This window comes from Lolium perenne, chromosome 3 (assembly GCF_019359855.2).
Source record: "Lolium perenne isolate Kyuss_39 chromosome 3, Kyuss_2.0, whole genome shotgun sequence".
Taxonomy (NCBI): domain Eukaryota; kingdom Viridiplantae; phylum Streptophyta; class Magnoliopsida; order Poales; family Poaceae; genus Lolium; species Lolium perenne.
This window is the reverse complement of record NC_067246.2, coordinates 178,936,346-178,952,461: the sequence shown is the minus strand read 5'-3', so window position 1 is coordinate 178,952,461 and position 16,116 is coordinate 178,936,346. Positions and strand designations below refer to the sequence as shown.

At 46.0% G+C, this 16,116-nt stretch overlaps 1 protein-coding gene and 1 pseudogene across 1 annotated transcript; one reads left to right on the top strand and one right to left on the bottom strand.

The window, feature by feature from the left end:
* The first annotated feature begins 3,731 nt into the window (after positions 1-3,731).
* LOC139838053 (uncharacterized) lies at positions 3,732-14,680 on the top strand. The gene is made up of 7 exons (XM_071827405.1): positions 3,732-4,052; positions 4,164-4,294; positions 4,461-4,580; positions 10,579-10,644; positions 11,561-13,428; positions 13,684-14,505; positions 14,622-14,680. Exons 5-7 carry the CDS (start codon positions 12,336-12,338, stop codon positions 14,678-14,680), a joined length of 1,974 nt encoding a protein of 657 aa, XP_071683506.1. The 5' UTR covers positions 3,732-4,052; positions 4,164-4,294; positions 4,461-4,580; positions 10,579-10,644; positions 11,561-12,335.
* On the bottom strand, positions 4,442-8,416 carry LOC139838054 (uncharacterized; annotated as a pseudogene).
* Positions 14,681-16,116: the final 1,436 nt, after the last annotated feature.

Below are 16,116 nucleotides of genomic sequence, written 5' to 3'. Positions count from 1 at the left end.
CTGGATCCTCACGCTTGCGTTTCCGGTGCCAATTAGCAGGTCTATCCTTCAGCTCGCAGAAATCAACAAGGTAGTACGACCCGTTATGAAGCATTTTGCTAACGACGAAGGGTCCTTCCCATGGAGATTGCAGCTTATGGTCTTTCACCTGTCGAAGGCGGAGGACCAGGTCTCCTGCCATGAAGGAGCGATTCCGAACTCGACGACTGTGATAGCGTCGGAGCTTCAGCTGGTAGATGGCGGAGCGCTGGTCAGCTAAGTTCCGAGCTTCCTCGATCAGGTCCACAGATAGCTGTCTGGCCTCGTCAGCTGTTTCTTCATTGTAGGCGGAAACTCGCGGTGAATCATGAATGATGTCGGAGGGAAGCACGGCTTCGGATCCATATACCAGGAAAAATGGGGTAAACCCTGTTGACCTGTTAGGGGTAGTTCGCAAACTCCACAAGACAGCTTCCAACTCGCCAGCCCAAGCTCCAGCTGCTCGTCGCAGCGGTTCTTCAAGGCGTGGCTTAATTCCTGATAATATTAGGCCGTTAGCCCTTTCAACTTGACCATTGGATTGTGGGTGAGCCACAGATGCAAGGTCCAACGAATCCCTACTGTCTCACAATAATCCCTCAACTCTCCTTGAGCGAAGTTTGTGCCATTATCTGTGATTATGCTGTGTGGGATGCCGAATCTCATCACGAGGCTGCAGACAAATTTTAGTGCCGTAGCACCGTCGGCTTTTCTCACTGGCTTAGCCTCGATCCATTTGCTGAACTTGTCAACAGCGACCAAAAGGTATTCAAAACCGCTAGGAGATGATCTTTTTAACTTACCGACCATATCGAGCCCCCAGACCGCAAACGGCCAGGTGATAGGTATGGTCTTCAGCTCTTGGGCTGGAGCATTTGGTTGAGTAGCATAGTACTGGCAACCTCGGTAGGTTTTTACCAACTTGTCAGCATCTTCTTTAGCTGTGAGCCAGTAAAATCCTAGCCGGAAAGCTTTGGCAACGAGGGACCTGGGGGCGGCATGATGCCCGCAATCCCCTGCATGGATCTCTCTGAGGATTTCAATGCCATCTTGATTGGAGACGCATTTGAGAAATACCCCTGTTGCACTTCGTTTGTAGAGCTGTCCATCAACAATTGTGTAGGATCTTGCTTGTCTGACGATCTGTCGCGCGAAGACCTCGTCCTCTGGCAACTTCTGATCGATGAGGTAGTCCAGAAAAGGCTGGGTCCAAGCCGGAATGATAACCATCACTTCCTTTGCCGGAGATACTGCCACCTCTGGGTTTTCCGGGTTAGCGCCCTTAACTGAGGGTATCCGTAGGTGCTCCAGGAAAATACCAGGCGGAATTTGCTTCCTGCCGGATCCGAGCTTGGATAGCATGTCTGCCGCTGTGTTATCGTCTCTCCTGACGTACTTGACTTCGTATCCGAGGAAGCACTTGGCGATCTCGTCAACTTCGTCTCTGTAGGCCGCCATGACGGAGTTTCTAGCGTTCCAGGTTCCGGCTACTTGTTGTGCCACCAGGTCGGAATCTCCACAGCATATAATGTGCTTGATCCCGATTTCCTTAGCGATGCGCAGACCGTGTAGTAGAGCCTCGTATTCCGCCATATTGTTTGTAGCTTCGAAGTGGATCTGCGTAACATCTGCAGTTCTTCTCCGGTAGGGGACTTCAGGGTGACTCCGGCTCCTGAGCCTTGATGCTGCTTGGATCCATCGAAGTGCATGACCCATGTTTCTGGTTCCGGCTCCAGACTTGCATCCGGAGCTTCTGTCCAATCTGCGACGAAATCTGCCAAGACTTGGGATTTAACCGCAGTCCTAGGCTTGTAAGCGATGTCGAAGGCGGATAATTCGATGCCCCATTTAGCCGTACGCCCTGTTGCGTCAGCGTTGTTGAGAATTGTTGACAGCGGAGCATTGCTCACAAGCTGTTGGGTGCTCTTGGAAGTAATGTCTCGACTTCCGGCTGCCTAGGAACACTCCATAAGCTAGCTTCGAAAGTGAGGGTATCTTTGCTTTGACTCCGTCCCACTCGCTAATGTAATAGACAGGTCTTTGGACGTCATATTCATGACCTTCTTCCTTTCGCTCCACCACGATGACGAGGCTGATGACTTTGTTGGTAGCTGCCAGATAAAGGAGCATTGGCTCTGACTCTGCTGGGGCTGCCAAGATAGGTGGGGAGGTGAGTATTTCCTTCAACCCCCGAAGAGCTGCGTCGGCTGCGTCGTCCCAGACGAATTTGTCTGCTTTTCTTCAGACTTGTACAAAGGTAGCGCCTTCTCGCCAAGACGGCTAACAAACCTGCTGATTGCTGCGACGCAACCAGTTAGTCGTTGCACATCTTTAAGACAAGTTGGCCGTTTGATACACAGGATTGCCTTGATCTTTTCCGGGTTAACCTCAATGCCTCTGTGAGAGACTATGAAGCCAAGGAGTTTTCCGGCTGGCACGCCAAAGACGCACTTCAGCGGATTCAACATCATCTTGTACCTGCGGAGGTTGTCGAAGGTTTCTGTGAGGTCGCTGATCAAGTCGGATCCTTTCCGGGTCATGACCGCGATGTCGTCGACGTAAGCGTGCACAACCCGGCCGATTTGGTCCTTCAGGCACCGCTGCATCGTACGTTGGTAGGTGGCACCTGCATTTTTCAAACCAAAGGGCATGGTGACATAACAGTAAGTGCCGAAGGGGGTGATGAACGAAGTTGCCTTTTGGTCAGACTCCTTCATCCGGATCTGATGATACCCGGAATACGCATCAAGAAAACACAGAAGTTCCGCCCCCGCCGTCGAATCAATGACTTGGTCAATGCGCGGCAAGGGGAACGGATCCTTCGGGCAATGCTTGTTCAAGCCGGAGTAATCGATGCACATTCTTAGTATTTCAGTGTTCTTTTTGGGTACAAGGACGGGATTTGCGACCCAATCGGTGTGGATAACTTCTATTACAAAACCTGCCTCTAGTAACTTAGCTAGTTCCATTCCTATGGCGCGGCGCTTCTTATCTCCAAAGCGTCGCATAGCTTGCTTCACCGGTTTAGCCCCCGGATTTATGTTGAGGTAGTGCTCGGCGAGTTCCCTAGGTACTCCGGACATGTCAGAAGGTTGCCATGCGAAGATATCCATGTTAGCGCGGAGGAACTCGACGAGCGCGTCTTCCTATTTGGGGTCCATGTTGGCTCCGACTGAGACCTGCTTAGAATCGTCATCTTCCTTGAAGTTGACTTTCTTGGTCTCTATCGCGGCCTTGAAGGAGTTTTTGTGCTCGGAGATCTGCTTCTTGGTGGTCTGCATTTCAGTCGGATCCACCGCGGCTCTGTAGCCTTTCAGCTCTTCTCCAGATATTACAGACTCTGCGAAGGCGGCTTCGCCTAATGTAACATCCCAAATTTTACAAATATTAAAAATATGCATTGCATTCATAAGCATCATGGCATATTTGCATTCACTAGGAATTTTTGAATGAAATATAGACCTTTGTGCCAAATTCGATTTTTTTTCAAAATAATTTAAAAGTGGTTCCAAAATGTTCTTCATTGAATAAGGAATCCATTGATATTTATTTAAATTTTTATAACTCGGTTTGACTCACTTTCGATCAAATTCGGGTTTCAAATTATTTCCAAATGCTATACCGTAGTAGTATTTTTTTTAAAAGAATTAAAAAAAATGAGCGGGGCACCGGCCAGGCCAGCTCAAAACGAGCCAACCCAGCCAGAGCCGCGCACGACCAGGCAAGCAACAACTCACGCTGCACCTTCCCTCATTTCTTTTCTTTCCTTTGCTATCATATGGGCCCCACTGCCATGTCATCATCTTCTTCAAGGCTGGAGGCGAACGGACTAGTCACACGACCTCTGCGTTTTTCAGTTTCTTTGCAATTCCTCTCGACTTGATTCCCGACGATTTAAGACACCATTTAACGAGCCGTTTGATCCTACTTAAGCCCCACTCTTCCCTCCGTAATATCCCCCAAACAACACACACCGAGAGCCCCCAGGCTGCTCGGAATCGAGCTCGAACCGCTGCGGAAACCGAGCAACTCCGGTGATGATTCCGACCAACTCCGAACAGACCCTGACCTCTCTCTTCTGCCAACCTCTTTATTTATTTCTTGCGCATCTCTGAGACATGGTTTTGTGAATTTTGGTGCACCAGAGCATTGCCTCCGTCTTCGACCACGACATCCGTCCGCGGGAGGAATATCGGCGAGCTATTCCGGGAGCAACACATCACCTCGACGTCTGCGACTGCGCCAACGCAACCTTATGAATCTCCTGATTTGATAGGTATAGTTCCCTGGCCCCAGTTCGTAGTAGAGAGTCGGGAACGTGACCTGCCGGCGCCATGGCCGCACCTGTTCTAGTATCTAGTCTATCTGTTTTCTGTAGCTGCACTGTCCTGTCTAACATCATCAACCATCTTTTTTTTTTTTTTTTGCATGGAAACATTAAGGCTTTATTCAACTTCGGACACACTCACTCTGTCAGCCATTAGACTAGACACGAGGAAGCTAGGGGGTTGTTCCATCCAGCAACTCGTAATCTCCAGTGTGCAAGCATGTTTAGCACAAAGGTGAGCTAGAGTGTTGGACGATCTTATTACATGTTGAATTCTAAAAGAAATAAAAGAAAACAGTAGCCCTTCAATTTCTTGTAAGATAGGCGCAATCACTGCGCGGGAACCAGCGCGCGAGTCCCAGAGATCAACTATCTCTAAACAATCCACTTCCATCACCACTCGCGAAAATCCACGGAGCTTTGCAAAAATCACTCCATCTCTCAGAGCCATGGCTTCAGCAATTAAGGGATCCGAGATCCCAGGGTAGGGCTTACTCCATGCTCCAATAAAACCGGCAGCATCGCGAACAACACCACCCGCTCCACCTTTCCTAGCATCAAAGGAAATCCCCGCATCAGTATTGATTTTCACCCAACCATCATCTGGAGGTTTCCATCCATGACCCGGCAGAATTTTGGCATGCATCATCGGCACATCAAGCAATGCCAACATATCTCTTGTCATATGCATTGAATGAGTAGGATCAAAACCTGCTTTATCATGTGTAATGTTGTTCCTAGATGTCCAGATCGCCCACATGACTGTCACAATTTTTGGTCGATCAGCATTAGCTACAATTGGATCACACAAAATGTCTCTTGTCCAAGTATCCGGATGTAAATCTGGTAACTTGACATCTAACCAATGATATGCTTCTCTCCAGAATTTCCTAGCATGGGAGCACTTCACTAGAGCATGCATCATATCCTCATCTGCAGACAAGCAGATTTTACACTTAGCCAGTGTGGCAATATGCCGGTGTTGGAGCGTGCGTTCGACGGGCAAAATACCACGTAGGACACGCCACCAGAACACCCGGACCTTAGGTACCACCTGCATCTTCCATAGTCGAGACCATAGCTGTTTTTCAGATAAAGAGGTTCCCGTCATCGTCCCTTCCGCTAGAGCAATATGCTCGTTATGCGTCATGAGAGCGCGATACGCTGATTTTACAGAGTATATACCCGACTTTTCCAGCCCCCAAGCCCAGAAGTCTTCACCGCCACCATTACGAAGAGGGATATTCAGAATTGCATCAGCGTCGGGTGCAGTGAAATTATCCCTGACCACCGCTTCTTTCCACGTCCAGTTCTCAGTATCAATTAGCTGTAGAACCTTTGTAAGCCCATCTCTGCCTATGTGGACAGACGGTGTCATTGTACGTTTACCTGGGATCCACTTGTCCGACCAAATAGAGACCGACGAGCCATCCCCAATTCTCCTAATTAACCCCATTGACAGAGCCTGGCGTCCAGCGACAATAGCGCGCCATGTCGCTGAAGCATGCCTGGGTACAGTAGCTTGCATAAAGTCTGTCTCCGGGAAGTATTTTGTTTTCAGCACTCGACTACACAGAGAGTCAGACTGAGTAAAAAATCTCCACCCATGCTTACCAAGCAGGGCCAGATTAAACATCTCCAAATCACGAAAGCCCATCCCACCTTGGCACTTGGGTTTTGTGAGAAAATCCCATGCTACCCAATGCAACGAACGACGGTCAAGAGAGCTGCTCCACCAATAACGAGCCATGTAAGAAATCAACATCTTAATTACCTTCTTTGTTAACTTAAAACAACTCATGCTAAACGTCGGGATTGCCTGAATCACAGCTTTCAGGAACACCTCACGGCCAGCACAAGACACCATCCTCTCTGAACCTCCATTCAGTTTACTTCTAATCCGTTCGCCTATATGGTCAAAAGTGTCACTTGTGATTCGGCCCACCGCCGTTGGAAGCCCCAGGTATCTTTCAGAGAACGCCTCCACAGCAATGCCTAGTAACAATTTCAAGGACTGTCGAGTAGTCTGAGAAGTATTCGGACTAAAGAAAATAGAGCTCTTTTCTCTGTTCACACACTGCCCCGAACAATCTTCATAAATTCTCAGAACATTATTTAACCTCTGCGCACTCAGCATATTCGCTTTCATAAATATCAAACTATCATCAGCAAATAGCAAGTGATTAATCCAAGGTGAGCGAGGACTCACCCTTATACCTTTATCAGCACGAACACCACCAAACAAATTCAGTAGTGTCGTGAACCCTTCCCCACAGAGCAGGAATAAATATGGCGACATCGGATCTCCCTGTCGCAGCCCTCTCGTGGGTGTGAAATAAGGCAACAGTTCCCATTGACTCTGACAGTGAACCTGACCGAGGTAACACACTTCATAATCAATCTAACATAGCTAGAACTGAAACCCAACCTCAACATAATTGCTTGTAAGTAGTGCCACTCGACCCGGTCATAAGCCTTCATCATGTCTAGCTTAACCGAACACACACTATTCTTCCCCTTCTTTCTTCTTTTCATAGCGTGCACACTCTCATATGCAACTAGCACATTATCTGTTATCAAACGTCCGGGAACAAAAGCACTTTGTTCCTCTCCAATAATATCTCCCAAAAAACCTCTAGTCCTATTTGCAATGCACTTTGCAGCAATCTTATACAAAACAGAACAGAGCGATATGGGCCTATATTGAGAAATACGTTGTGGGTGATGTACCTTGGGTATAAGTGTAATCGACGTATCATTCATCCCCACAGGTAACTCCCCTCCATTTAAAAAATCCAGAATAGCTGGAACAATATCATCTTTCAATAGCAGCCAGTGCCGTTGAAAAAAACCCGCTGTAAATCCATCCACCCCCGGTGCCTTGGAAGGTGCCATATGAAATAAGGCCCCTTTCACTTCTTCAGCCGTAAAGGCTTTTTGTAATTCAACATTCATCTCCATAGTCACACGAGTAGGAACAAGGTTCAGTAACTCGTCCATATGCCTGAACCCTTGAGATGTATACAGGTTTTGAAAGAAACTTTGAACCTCTGTACAATTTTCATCCCAAGTAGCACATCTTGACCCATCCTCCCGCTCAAGATTCTCGATCTTATTAACTCGCTTCCGCTGGGCAGCTTGTGCATGAAAATAAGCCGTGTTGCGATCACCTTCACGTAACCACTGAACTCTCGAGCGTTGTTTCATCCATATTTCCTCCTGGCGAAGTGCTTCTTTTAATTGTTTGACAATCGACTTTTCTTCCTCATTCGGCCCACGTCCCACAGAACGGGTTCGCAGTTTATTCAACTTTTCCCGCAGCTTGCGCACCTTCCGAGCCAAGCATCCAAACTCCTTTGCTCCCCACACACTTAGGTTTGTCTGCAAGTTTGACAAAGCGTCCACAACACCACTGAGCCCCTGCTGACCCGCACCTCTTTGCCATTTATCAAGAATTAGCTTATCATAATCAACATGAGTCTGCCAAACGTCTTCATATCTAAATTGCCTAGCACCCTTGGCTCTCTCTACGTGTTCCTCTTTCCGAAACTCCACAAAGACAAAGCAATGATCTGACTCTGCCGATACAATATGGCGGACACGATAGTAAGCAAAAGTGTTAACAAATAATTCATCACCAAAGGCTCTATCAAGCCTAGCCTTCACATTTGCAGCACCCATCTGTCCATTATCCCATGTATACTCCATCCCTGACCATCCAAGGTCAGTGAGAGAACAATCCTCCACCGCTTCCCTAAACGCCCTCATCTGCCACTCTGGTCGAATAGCCCGGGAAAAATGTTCTGTTGCATAGAGGGTCTCATTGAAGTCTCCAACACACAGCCATGCCGGATGTTCAATCGCAGCCAGTGTCCGCATCGCTCTCCAGCTGTGGTGTCTATCCCGGGGTTTAGGTGCCCCATAAAAGCCAGTAAATCTCCACTCAGGTTCACCACTATTTGTCTTCCTCACCATCGCATCAATATGGCAGGAACTGAAATTCTTTACGTCCACTGAAACATCAGTTGACCAAAACAAACCAATACCTCCACTTAACCCCTCACTATCCATCGCAAAACATCCAGCAAAACCAAGTATTTGCTTTAGAGCCACCACTCGGTCTGCAGAAATCTTTGTCTCCATTACAAATAAGAGACTGGGCCCTTCTTGCTTCACCACATTGCGAAGCTCTCGAACAGCCGCAGGGTTCCCAAGCCCTCGACCGTTCCAACTTAGGCAACTCATTGCTCCTGGCAGGGCTGCATCACAGCCACTGCCATATTGTCTGAATTCGTCGGAGTAGGTTTGTTCTTCTTGGGATCCCGGTCCCCATCCACTTCTTCCACTACTTCAGAGCTAGTTACCGGCTGCGCGGGGGCAGCGTATGGCACCATAATCCTGTCCTCCCCCACAACCTGTGTCGTCTCAATCTGCAGGAGCGATGGCACCACCTTCCTATACACCTGCGTCGTTGCACCAGCCTTGCGCTTGTTTGAGTTATTCTTTTTCAGAGGAGATGTGGCCTCTGTACCCGCCTCAGCTACATTACTCGAACCCCTTGTATCAGCTTTGTCATTCTTGACGGATCCTTGTCCTCCAGAAGTACCATCACTGAAAGTTGGCTTCCTCCACTCATCCGGTGCCCTCAAGCCCTTCCCAAAAGGAAGTACACCATTTGCATCTCTTGTACCAGGCGTTAGACAGAGCAGATCGGCATGTCCAAACCGACCACATGAAAAACAGAAGTGAGGGGCTTGTTCATATTGTATATCATAGAGGTCCATACCCCCCCTCCTGGCTGATTCAATCAGAACCCATCGCCTCAGCGGGCTCGCAACATCCACTGTTACCCGAGCCCTCAAGAAACCACCAACATGATCAAAGTGGACTTCCTTCGCATGTTTGTCTATCTGCTGCGCAATCGGTAGCCACCACTTCTTATCTCGCAGATTGAAGGGTAAATTGATCACCCTCGCCCACAACGATAGCCGATCAAACTTGAGTTCAGACGGCTTCATGCATTCCTCAAACTCCGACAGAATCACCGCATTCTTGTTGACATGCCACGGCGATCCGTTCCACACCCGTTCCCGATCTCGCTGAGTCGCAAATTCTGCAACAAACATGTTGGCACCTACAGATCGGAACATCAGCCCCTTCGGATTTCCCCACGCAGGTCGAAGGGCACTCACTATGGTCTGGATATGAAACACCTTACAGTGCAGAACCTTCCCTGCCAACAACCACTTCTTCATGGACTCCTCCTCCCGATCATCAATCACTAATGGCGTGGCCTCCGCATCAGAGATGTCCAGCCTCCCCAATTGTTCCTCCAGCTTCGCTCTCGCCGTCCTCGGCGACACCACTCCCTTCCCCTTCTCCCCACCACGCCCAGATGCATCCATGCCTGGCCGGTGATCTCCCTTCACCCCGTCGATCGGATCGACGTGCGCCGCCAAACTCCCCTAAACCCTAGTCGCCACGCGAGAGGTGGCTCCGTGAGTTTCGGGAAAAAACCCTTCCATCATCAACCATCTGTGTCGTATCGTGTTGGTCTCCTGTTGTTTCTCTTCGTACACATACACTTAGTACTAGAACAGCAGTTTTGTGCCAAACCAGTAAGAGTTACGGCAAGTTTTTAGATGAAGCAACCTACTAATTCACCTAATTAAACCGGTCCAAGCTTATCTGCTACTAGTAATTCAGTTTGTACGTCATTTTGGACAGATTACATGGAAACTTGAAATTTCATATCTTTTAAATTACCGGTCCGAAAGATATAAATAAAGTATCCCTAGATTCAGAAAAATGTATAGAATAAGCTGGGCACGTCATATTGCACTTTTGCATCATGTTCATTCACATCTTTTGCAGAAACACAATTAGAATATTTTTAACTGTAAAATGAGTTGTATAAAATATTTTTTGAGAAATCCTTTTTGCTGTTAGCGGAAAATAAAAATCCTCTATACATACTGTGATAAACGAAATCATTAGTCTCCGTTATTTTATTTCTATATTTTTTATATAGAGTTGTAGACCTTCTAGTGTTAGAAAATGTTTTACATAAAGTAAACAACACTAAAATTTGAACCATGGCATCATGCATATAGTTGAAAACCAGAGAACTTGTTAAGTGTGTTGTTCATGTTTAATCCACATATTGCATCCATATTTTATTTGTGCTTGTCTATATGTTGCTATGTGTTTATGGAGTGAAATTTTATTTGTAGATTGTGGATGTGCTGATTGCAACGAGTGTTTTTGTGAAGAGTGTACCAACTTCTCTCCTCGCCAAGGCAAGTTCCACCTTGTTCATGAAAGTCCTACTATTTTACCATGCACTAGTGTTTTTGGTAGTATGCATGATAGGATTGGTTTATATGGTCTATGCTATGCTATGTCTTATTTAGGGTATCCCTGGATATCATGTTAGAAGAAACAACGTAAGTGTAGAATGCTTAGTCGTGCTGAATAGATACGTGGGAGGGATCTCATGGTACATGTGTGTGTTGGAAAATTTATGTTTTTGTGTGGTGAAAAACAACTAAGTTAATGAACCACCTGGGCGGATTGGTAAGATCAGTCAGCGGAGTGCAGACATAGGTGGGGATTGCCGCCCAGGAACAAAGAGATTGGAGATGTTCAATGTTTAGAAGCTTCTAGTGTAGCCACATGGTATTATGGGCTCTGCCTTGACCAATTAAGTTGCGAGAACTCAGCCAGGCGAACAGAGGGTGGTAGTGTTGTAGGATGGAGCGCGTTCGTGCTGGTCTGAGGGATTGCTTCTGAAAAGTCTTGTCTCGTCTTTCTCTCCTCCATGCCACACCTAAGTAGTATGGATGAAGGAATAGCCGAGTCTTGTGGGTAAAGTACACAAACTTCTCGAGAGTGTCAAAACTAAGTACTTAGCCGTGTCCCCGGTTACGGACAATTCTGAGCATCAAGACTTTGAAACTGATCGAGAATCTCCTCATCCCAATTTCTTAAGTTAAAACTTGGTGGGTGAACAAGGGTTTTGTGTGACAAAATATAATGAGATGATGAAAAACTATTTGCAAAAGATAGGGAAAAATTGGCTTTCCGCAAATGAGCCTACACTACACTTAGCCAAATAAGCATGTAGAGTATAGGTTTCCTCCTACTCCTTGTGGAACTTGCCAATACAATTCCAAAATGTATTGACCCTTGTGGCTGTAACTTTTCATGTTGCAGGTCACTACTCTGATTAAGTAATGATGGATTAGGATCACGAGTCTTCGCTCAACATGTCTGCCCGTGGCATCATGAAGAAAGATGGCTCCATGCTTAAGTTTTACTTTACCGTTGTGAACTCTGAATAAGTGCTAGCGGATAGCTATGCAAGTTGTAATGAACTATTTTACTTTCTGGATCATGCGATGTAATATTGACCTTTGCTATTTGATATTACATCTTAAACTGTGTGTGCTAGCAGTTCGATCCGGGACTAGCACTATTGCACAGGGATCGGCACCCTACTGGGTGAGGTCACTACAGATGGTATCAGAGCACTGTGTTGCCCTTAGGTTCGTGACCCTAGGATTGGATTAAGACACTTAGATAAATTTAGGAGTTGCTATTTTCTTCTAAGTCTTCTACTTCTACTATCTTGTAAATTCTTTCCTTACTTCATTCTATCTCCAACCTTTCTCAATCCAACTTAAAGATGAAGAGCTTCAACTACAGCGCCACCGAGGACTTCAAGGACACAAACTTCAGGACAAACCTTCGAGTATGAAGAAGATAACATGGAGGAAGATTACTTTAGTTAGTGAGACTACCATGCCATGTTTTCCTTAGTTGTTTCGAGACGTTCTGCGATCAATGTTTTCCTCAATTCTTAGTTAAGTTAAATTAAATCTTGTGTGATTTTGAGGATTGTTTCTATGCTTGTGTTGTGTAAGGGTAAGAATTTTTGTTTCCTTAGATCCTATCTCTAATTCCATTCTCACCTATACCAAACCAACAGATGCCGCCTCGTCGTGATCCCGAGATGCAACAGCTGATGGAGGCACAGGCACAACTAATGCAGATGATGACCCAATTTCTGGCAAATCAGAACAATCCGAACAACAACAACAACAACAATCCACCACCACCACAGATTGATATGCTAACTAGGTTTCTGAGGCTTCGACCTGAGAAGTTTTCCAAAGCAGCAGACCCAATGATGGCCAATGATTGGCTTCGTGCAGTAAACAAGGACTTGGTGACAGTAGGGTGCACTGATGCCGAGAAAGTCAGGTTTGCTGCTCATCTGTTAGAAGGACCTGCAGCCACTTGGTGGGAAAATTTCCAAATCACTCATCCTATTGCAAATGCGACTTGGGAAATCTTTGAAGATGGGTTTCGTACTGCTCATATCTCTTCAGGAGTAATGAATCTGAAGAAGAAGGAATTTCACAACCTCAAGCAAGGCCATCGTACAGTGGCGGAGTACATTGATGAATTTAGTAGTTTGGCACGCTATGCGCCAGACGATGTTGATACTGATGCTAAGAGGAAGGATAAGTTCCTTGATGGTCTGAATGACGACTTGTCTGTTCAGTTGTCTGTGGCATATGTGCCTACTTATCAAGCCTTGTGTGACAAAGCTACTATCTTAGAAAGCAAGCTAAAGGAAGTTGAGCAAAAGAAGAGGAAGCACAACTTTAACAAGTATGGTTCAGAACCACCACACAAGATGCGCTCATATGGTGAAGGCAGCGGAGGTTCAGGATATCACAAGTATGGAGGAAATGATGGTGGGAATAAACATCAGTACAACAAGGGAAATGGCCACAACCATAATGGCCATAAGAGTCATAACCAGCACAACTCTGGGAGGGGATATGGCAACCACCATGGAGGCAACAATGGCCATAACCACAACAATGACAATCGTTTTGTGAAGAACGATCTCAGCGGGGTGGAATGCTTCAAGTGCAAGAAGACGGGACACTATGCTACTAATTGCCCTGAGAAGAAGACCGATGAAGCAAAGAAGCCGAACCCATTTCAAAAGGGGCATGTGAATCATGTCAATGTGGAAGAAGTGTTCGATGAACCTGATGCAGTTATCGGTAAACTCTTGATTAATTCCTTTCCAGCACTCATTCTTTTTGATACTGGTGCATCTCATTCATTCATATCAAGAGTATTCGTGGATAGAAATAAAATACCAACAAGAACCATAGACAGACCCATTAATATAAGTTCACCGAGGGGAGAACTAATAGCAACTTTTGGGTGCCGAGATCTGACTGTGGGGATCGGAAAATACCTTTTCCCGACAAACCTCATAGTGTTGGAATCACAAGGCTTGGATGTCATCCTAGGGATGGATTGGATGATTGCTTATGAAGGCATTATAGATTGTGCCAAGCGATCCATTTCTCTCACTACCCCAGAGAAGAAACGGATCCGCTTCAGGTCCACTTTTGAGCTAAAAGGCTCCAAGCTAAATTCTCTTAAGGAGGTTAGTCTAGAGGATGTACTTGTTGTGAGAGAGTATCCGGATGTGTTCCCAGAAGTGTTGCCAGGAATGCCACCTGACAGAGATGTTGAGTTTATCATTGAATTGTTGCCCGGTACTGGACCCATAGCCAAGAGACCGTATAAGATGGATGTTGAGGAACTAAAGGAGCTAAAGAAACAACTCAGGGAGCAAATAGAGAAAGGTTTTATTCGACCTAGTTCATCATCTTGGGGAGCACCTGTACTGTTCGTAGAGAAGAAAGACTCTAGCAAAAGATTGGTGATGGACTATCGTTCACTAAATGAGGTGACGATTAAAAACAAGTACCCATTGCCCAACATCAATGACTTGTTCGACCAACTAAAGGGAGCAAAGGTATTCTCCAAGATAGATCTTCGATCAGGTTACTTCCAGTTGAAGATAAGGGAGGAGGACATACCCAAGACCGCCTTTACCACAAGGTATGGGTTGTATGAGTATACTGTTATGTCTTTTGGACTAACGAATGCTCCAGCCTACTTCATGACTATGATGAACAAGGTGTTCATGGAGTACTTGGACAAGTTTGTGGTGGTATTCATTGATGACATATTGATATATTCAAAGGATGATGCCGAGCACGAGAAACATTTGCGCCTGATCATGGAGAAGCTTAGAGAACACAAGTTGTATGCCAAATTCAGTAAGTGTGAGTTCTGGCTAGACCGAGTGGGATTTCTTGGACACATAATTTCAGCAGAAGGTGTCGCAGTGGACCCCAGTAAAGTTGCAGCTGTGACTGAGTGGGAATCACCAAAGAATGCAGGAGAGATCCGGAGTTTCTTAGGACTTGCAGGATACTATCGGAGGTTTATTGAAAACTTCTCCAAGATTGCAAAGCCTATGACTGAACTATTGAAGAAGGAGAAGAAATTTACCTGGACCGACGAGTGTGAAGCTAGTTTTCAGGAGTTGAAGCGACGTCTAGTAAGTGCACCAGTTCTATGTTTGCCGGATATCAATAAGGACTTCCAGGTGTACTGTGACGCTTCTCATCAAGGACTTGGTAGTGTTCTAATGCAAGATGGCAAAGTGGTGTGTTATGCTTCGCGCCAACTTAAGAACCACGAAAGAAATTATCCCACGCATGACTTGGAGCTAGCCTCTGTTGTACATGCCCTCAAGGTGTGGAGACATTATTTAATGGGAAAACATAGTGATGTGTTCACTGATCATAAGAGTCTAAAGTACATATTCACTCAGAACGAGTTGAACATGAGACAAAGAAGATGGTTGGAACTCATAAAAGATTATGATATGAGTTTGCAATATCATCCAGGAAAGGCTAATGTTGTAGCCGATGCCTTGAGCCGTAAGAGCTATGTGAACGGTCTCACAGCAGGAGAATTGCCCGAAGACTTGTGCGAGCAGTTTAAAGATCTCAGATTGGAAATTGTGCTAGAAGGATATTTGGCATCCCTTGAGGTTCAACCGACACTTATGGATAGAATTAGAAAAGCTCAGAAGCTAGACAAGGAAATAGAAGAAATCAAGATCAATCTGAGCAAAGGCAAGGCGAAGGGATTTCACGAAGATGAGCAAGGAACCATATGGTTCGAGAAGCGCATTTGTGTACCTCAAGATCCTGAACTTAGGAAGTTGATTCTTCAAGAAGCACATGATTCACCATACTCTATTCACCCTGGCAACACCAAGATGTACATGGACGTGAAGGAAAGATTCTGGTGGGTTAACTTGAAGAGAGATATTGCTGAACATATTGCATTGTGCGATGTATGTAGCAGAGTCAAGGCAGAACATCAGAAACCAGCAGGACTATTGCAACCTTTACCAGTACCCGAGTGGAAGTGGGACAGCATAGGCATGGACTTTATCACTGGATTGCCAAAGACTAGATCAGGGTATGATTCTATTTGGGTCGTGGTAGACCGCTTGACTAAAGTTGCTCACTTCATACCTGTGAAGACCACTTATACAAGTGCCAAGCTAGCCAAGATCTACATGAGCAGAATTATCTGTTTACATGGCGTGCCCAAGAGTATTGTGTCAGATAGAGGCACTCAATTCACTTCTCACTTTTGGCGCCAACTACATGAATCCTTGGGAACTAGACTAGAGTTCAGCACAGCGTTTCACCCACAAACTGATGGACAGACTGAAAGAGTAAATCAGATCTTAGAAGATATGTTGAGAGCTTGCGCATTGGACTACGGATCTAGTTGGGATGAAAATTTGCCATACGCAGAGTTTTCATATAACAATAGCCACCAAGCCAGCATTGGGGTGGCTCCAT

Excerpts from the sequence above, each read along its gene's own strand:
- LOC139838053 (XM_071827405.1), top strand. The coding sequence starts at position 12,336 with ATGCCGCCTCGTCGTGATCCCGAGATGCAACAGCTGATGGAGGCACAG. Across the intron at positions 13,429-13,683 it reads TGAACCTGATGCAGTTATCG|GGATGGATTGGATGATTGCT; the intron begins GTAAACTCTTGA and ends ATGTCATCCTAG. Across the intron at positions 14,506-14,621 it reads CAAGTTGTATGCCAAATTCA|AATGCAGGAGAGATCCGGAG; the intron begins GTAAGTGTGAGT and ends GAATCACCAAAG.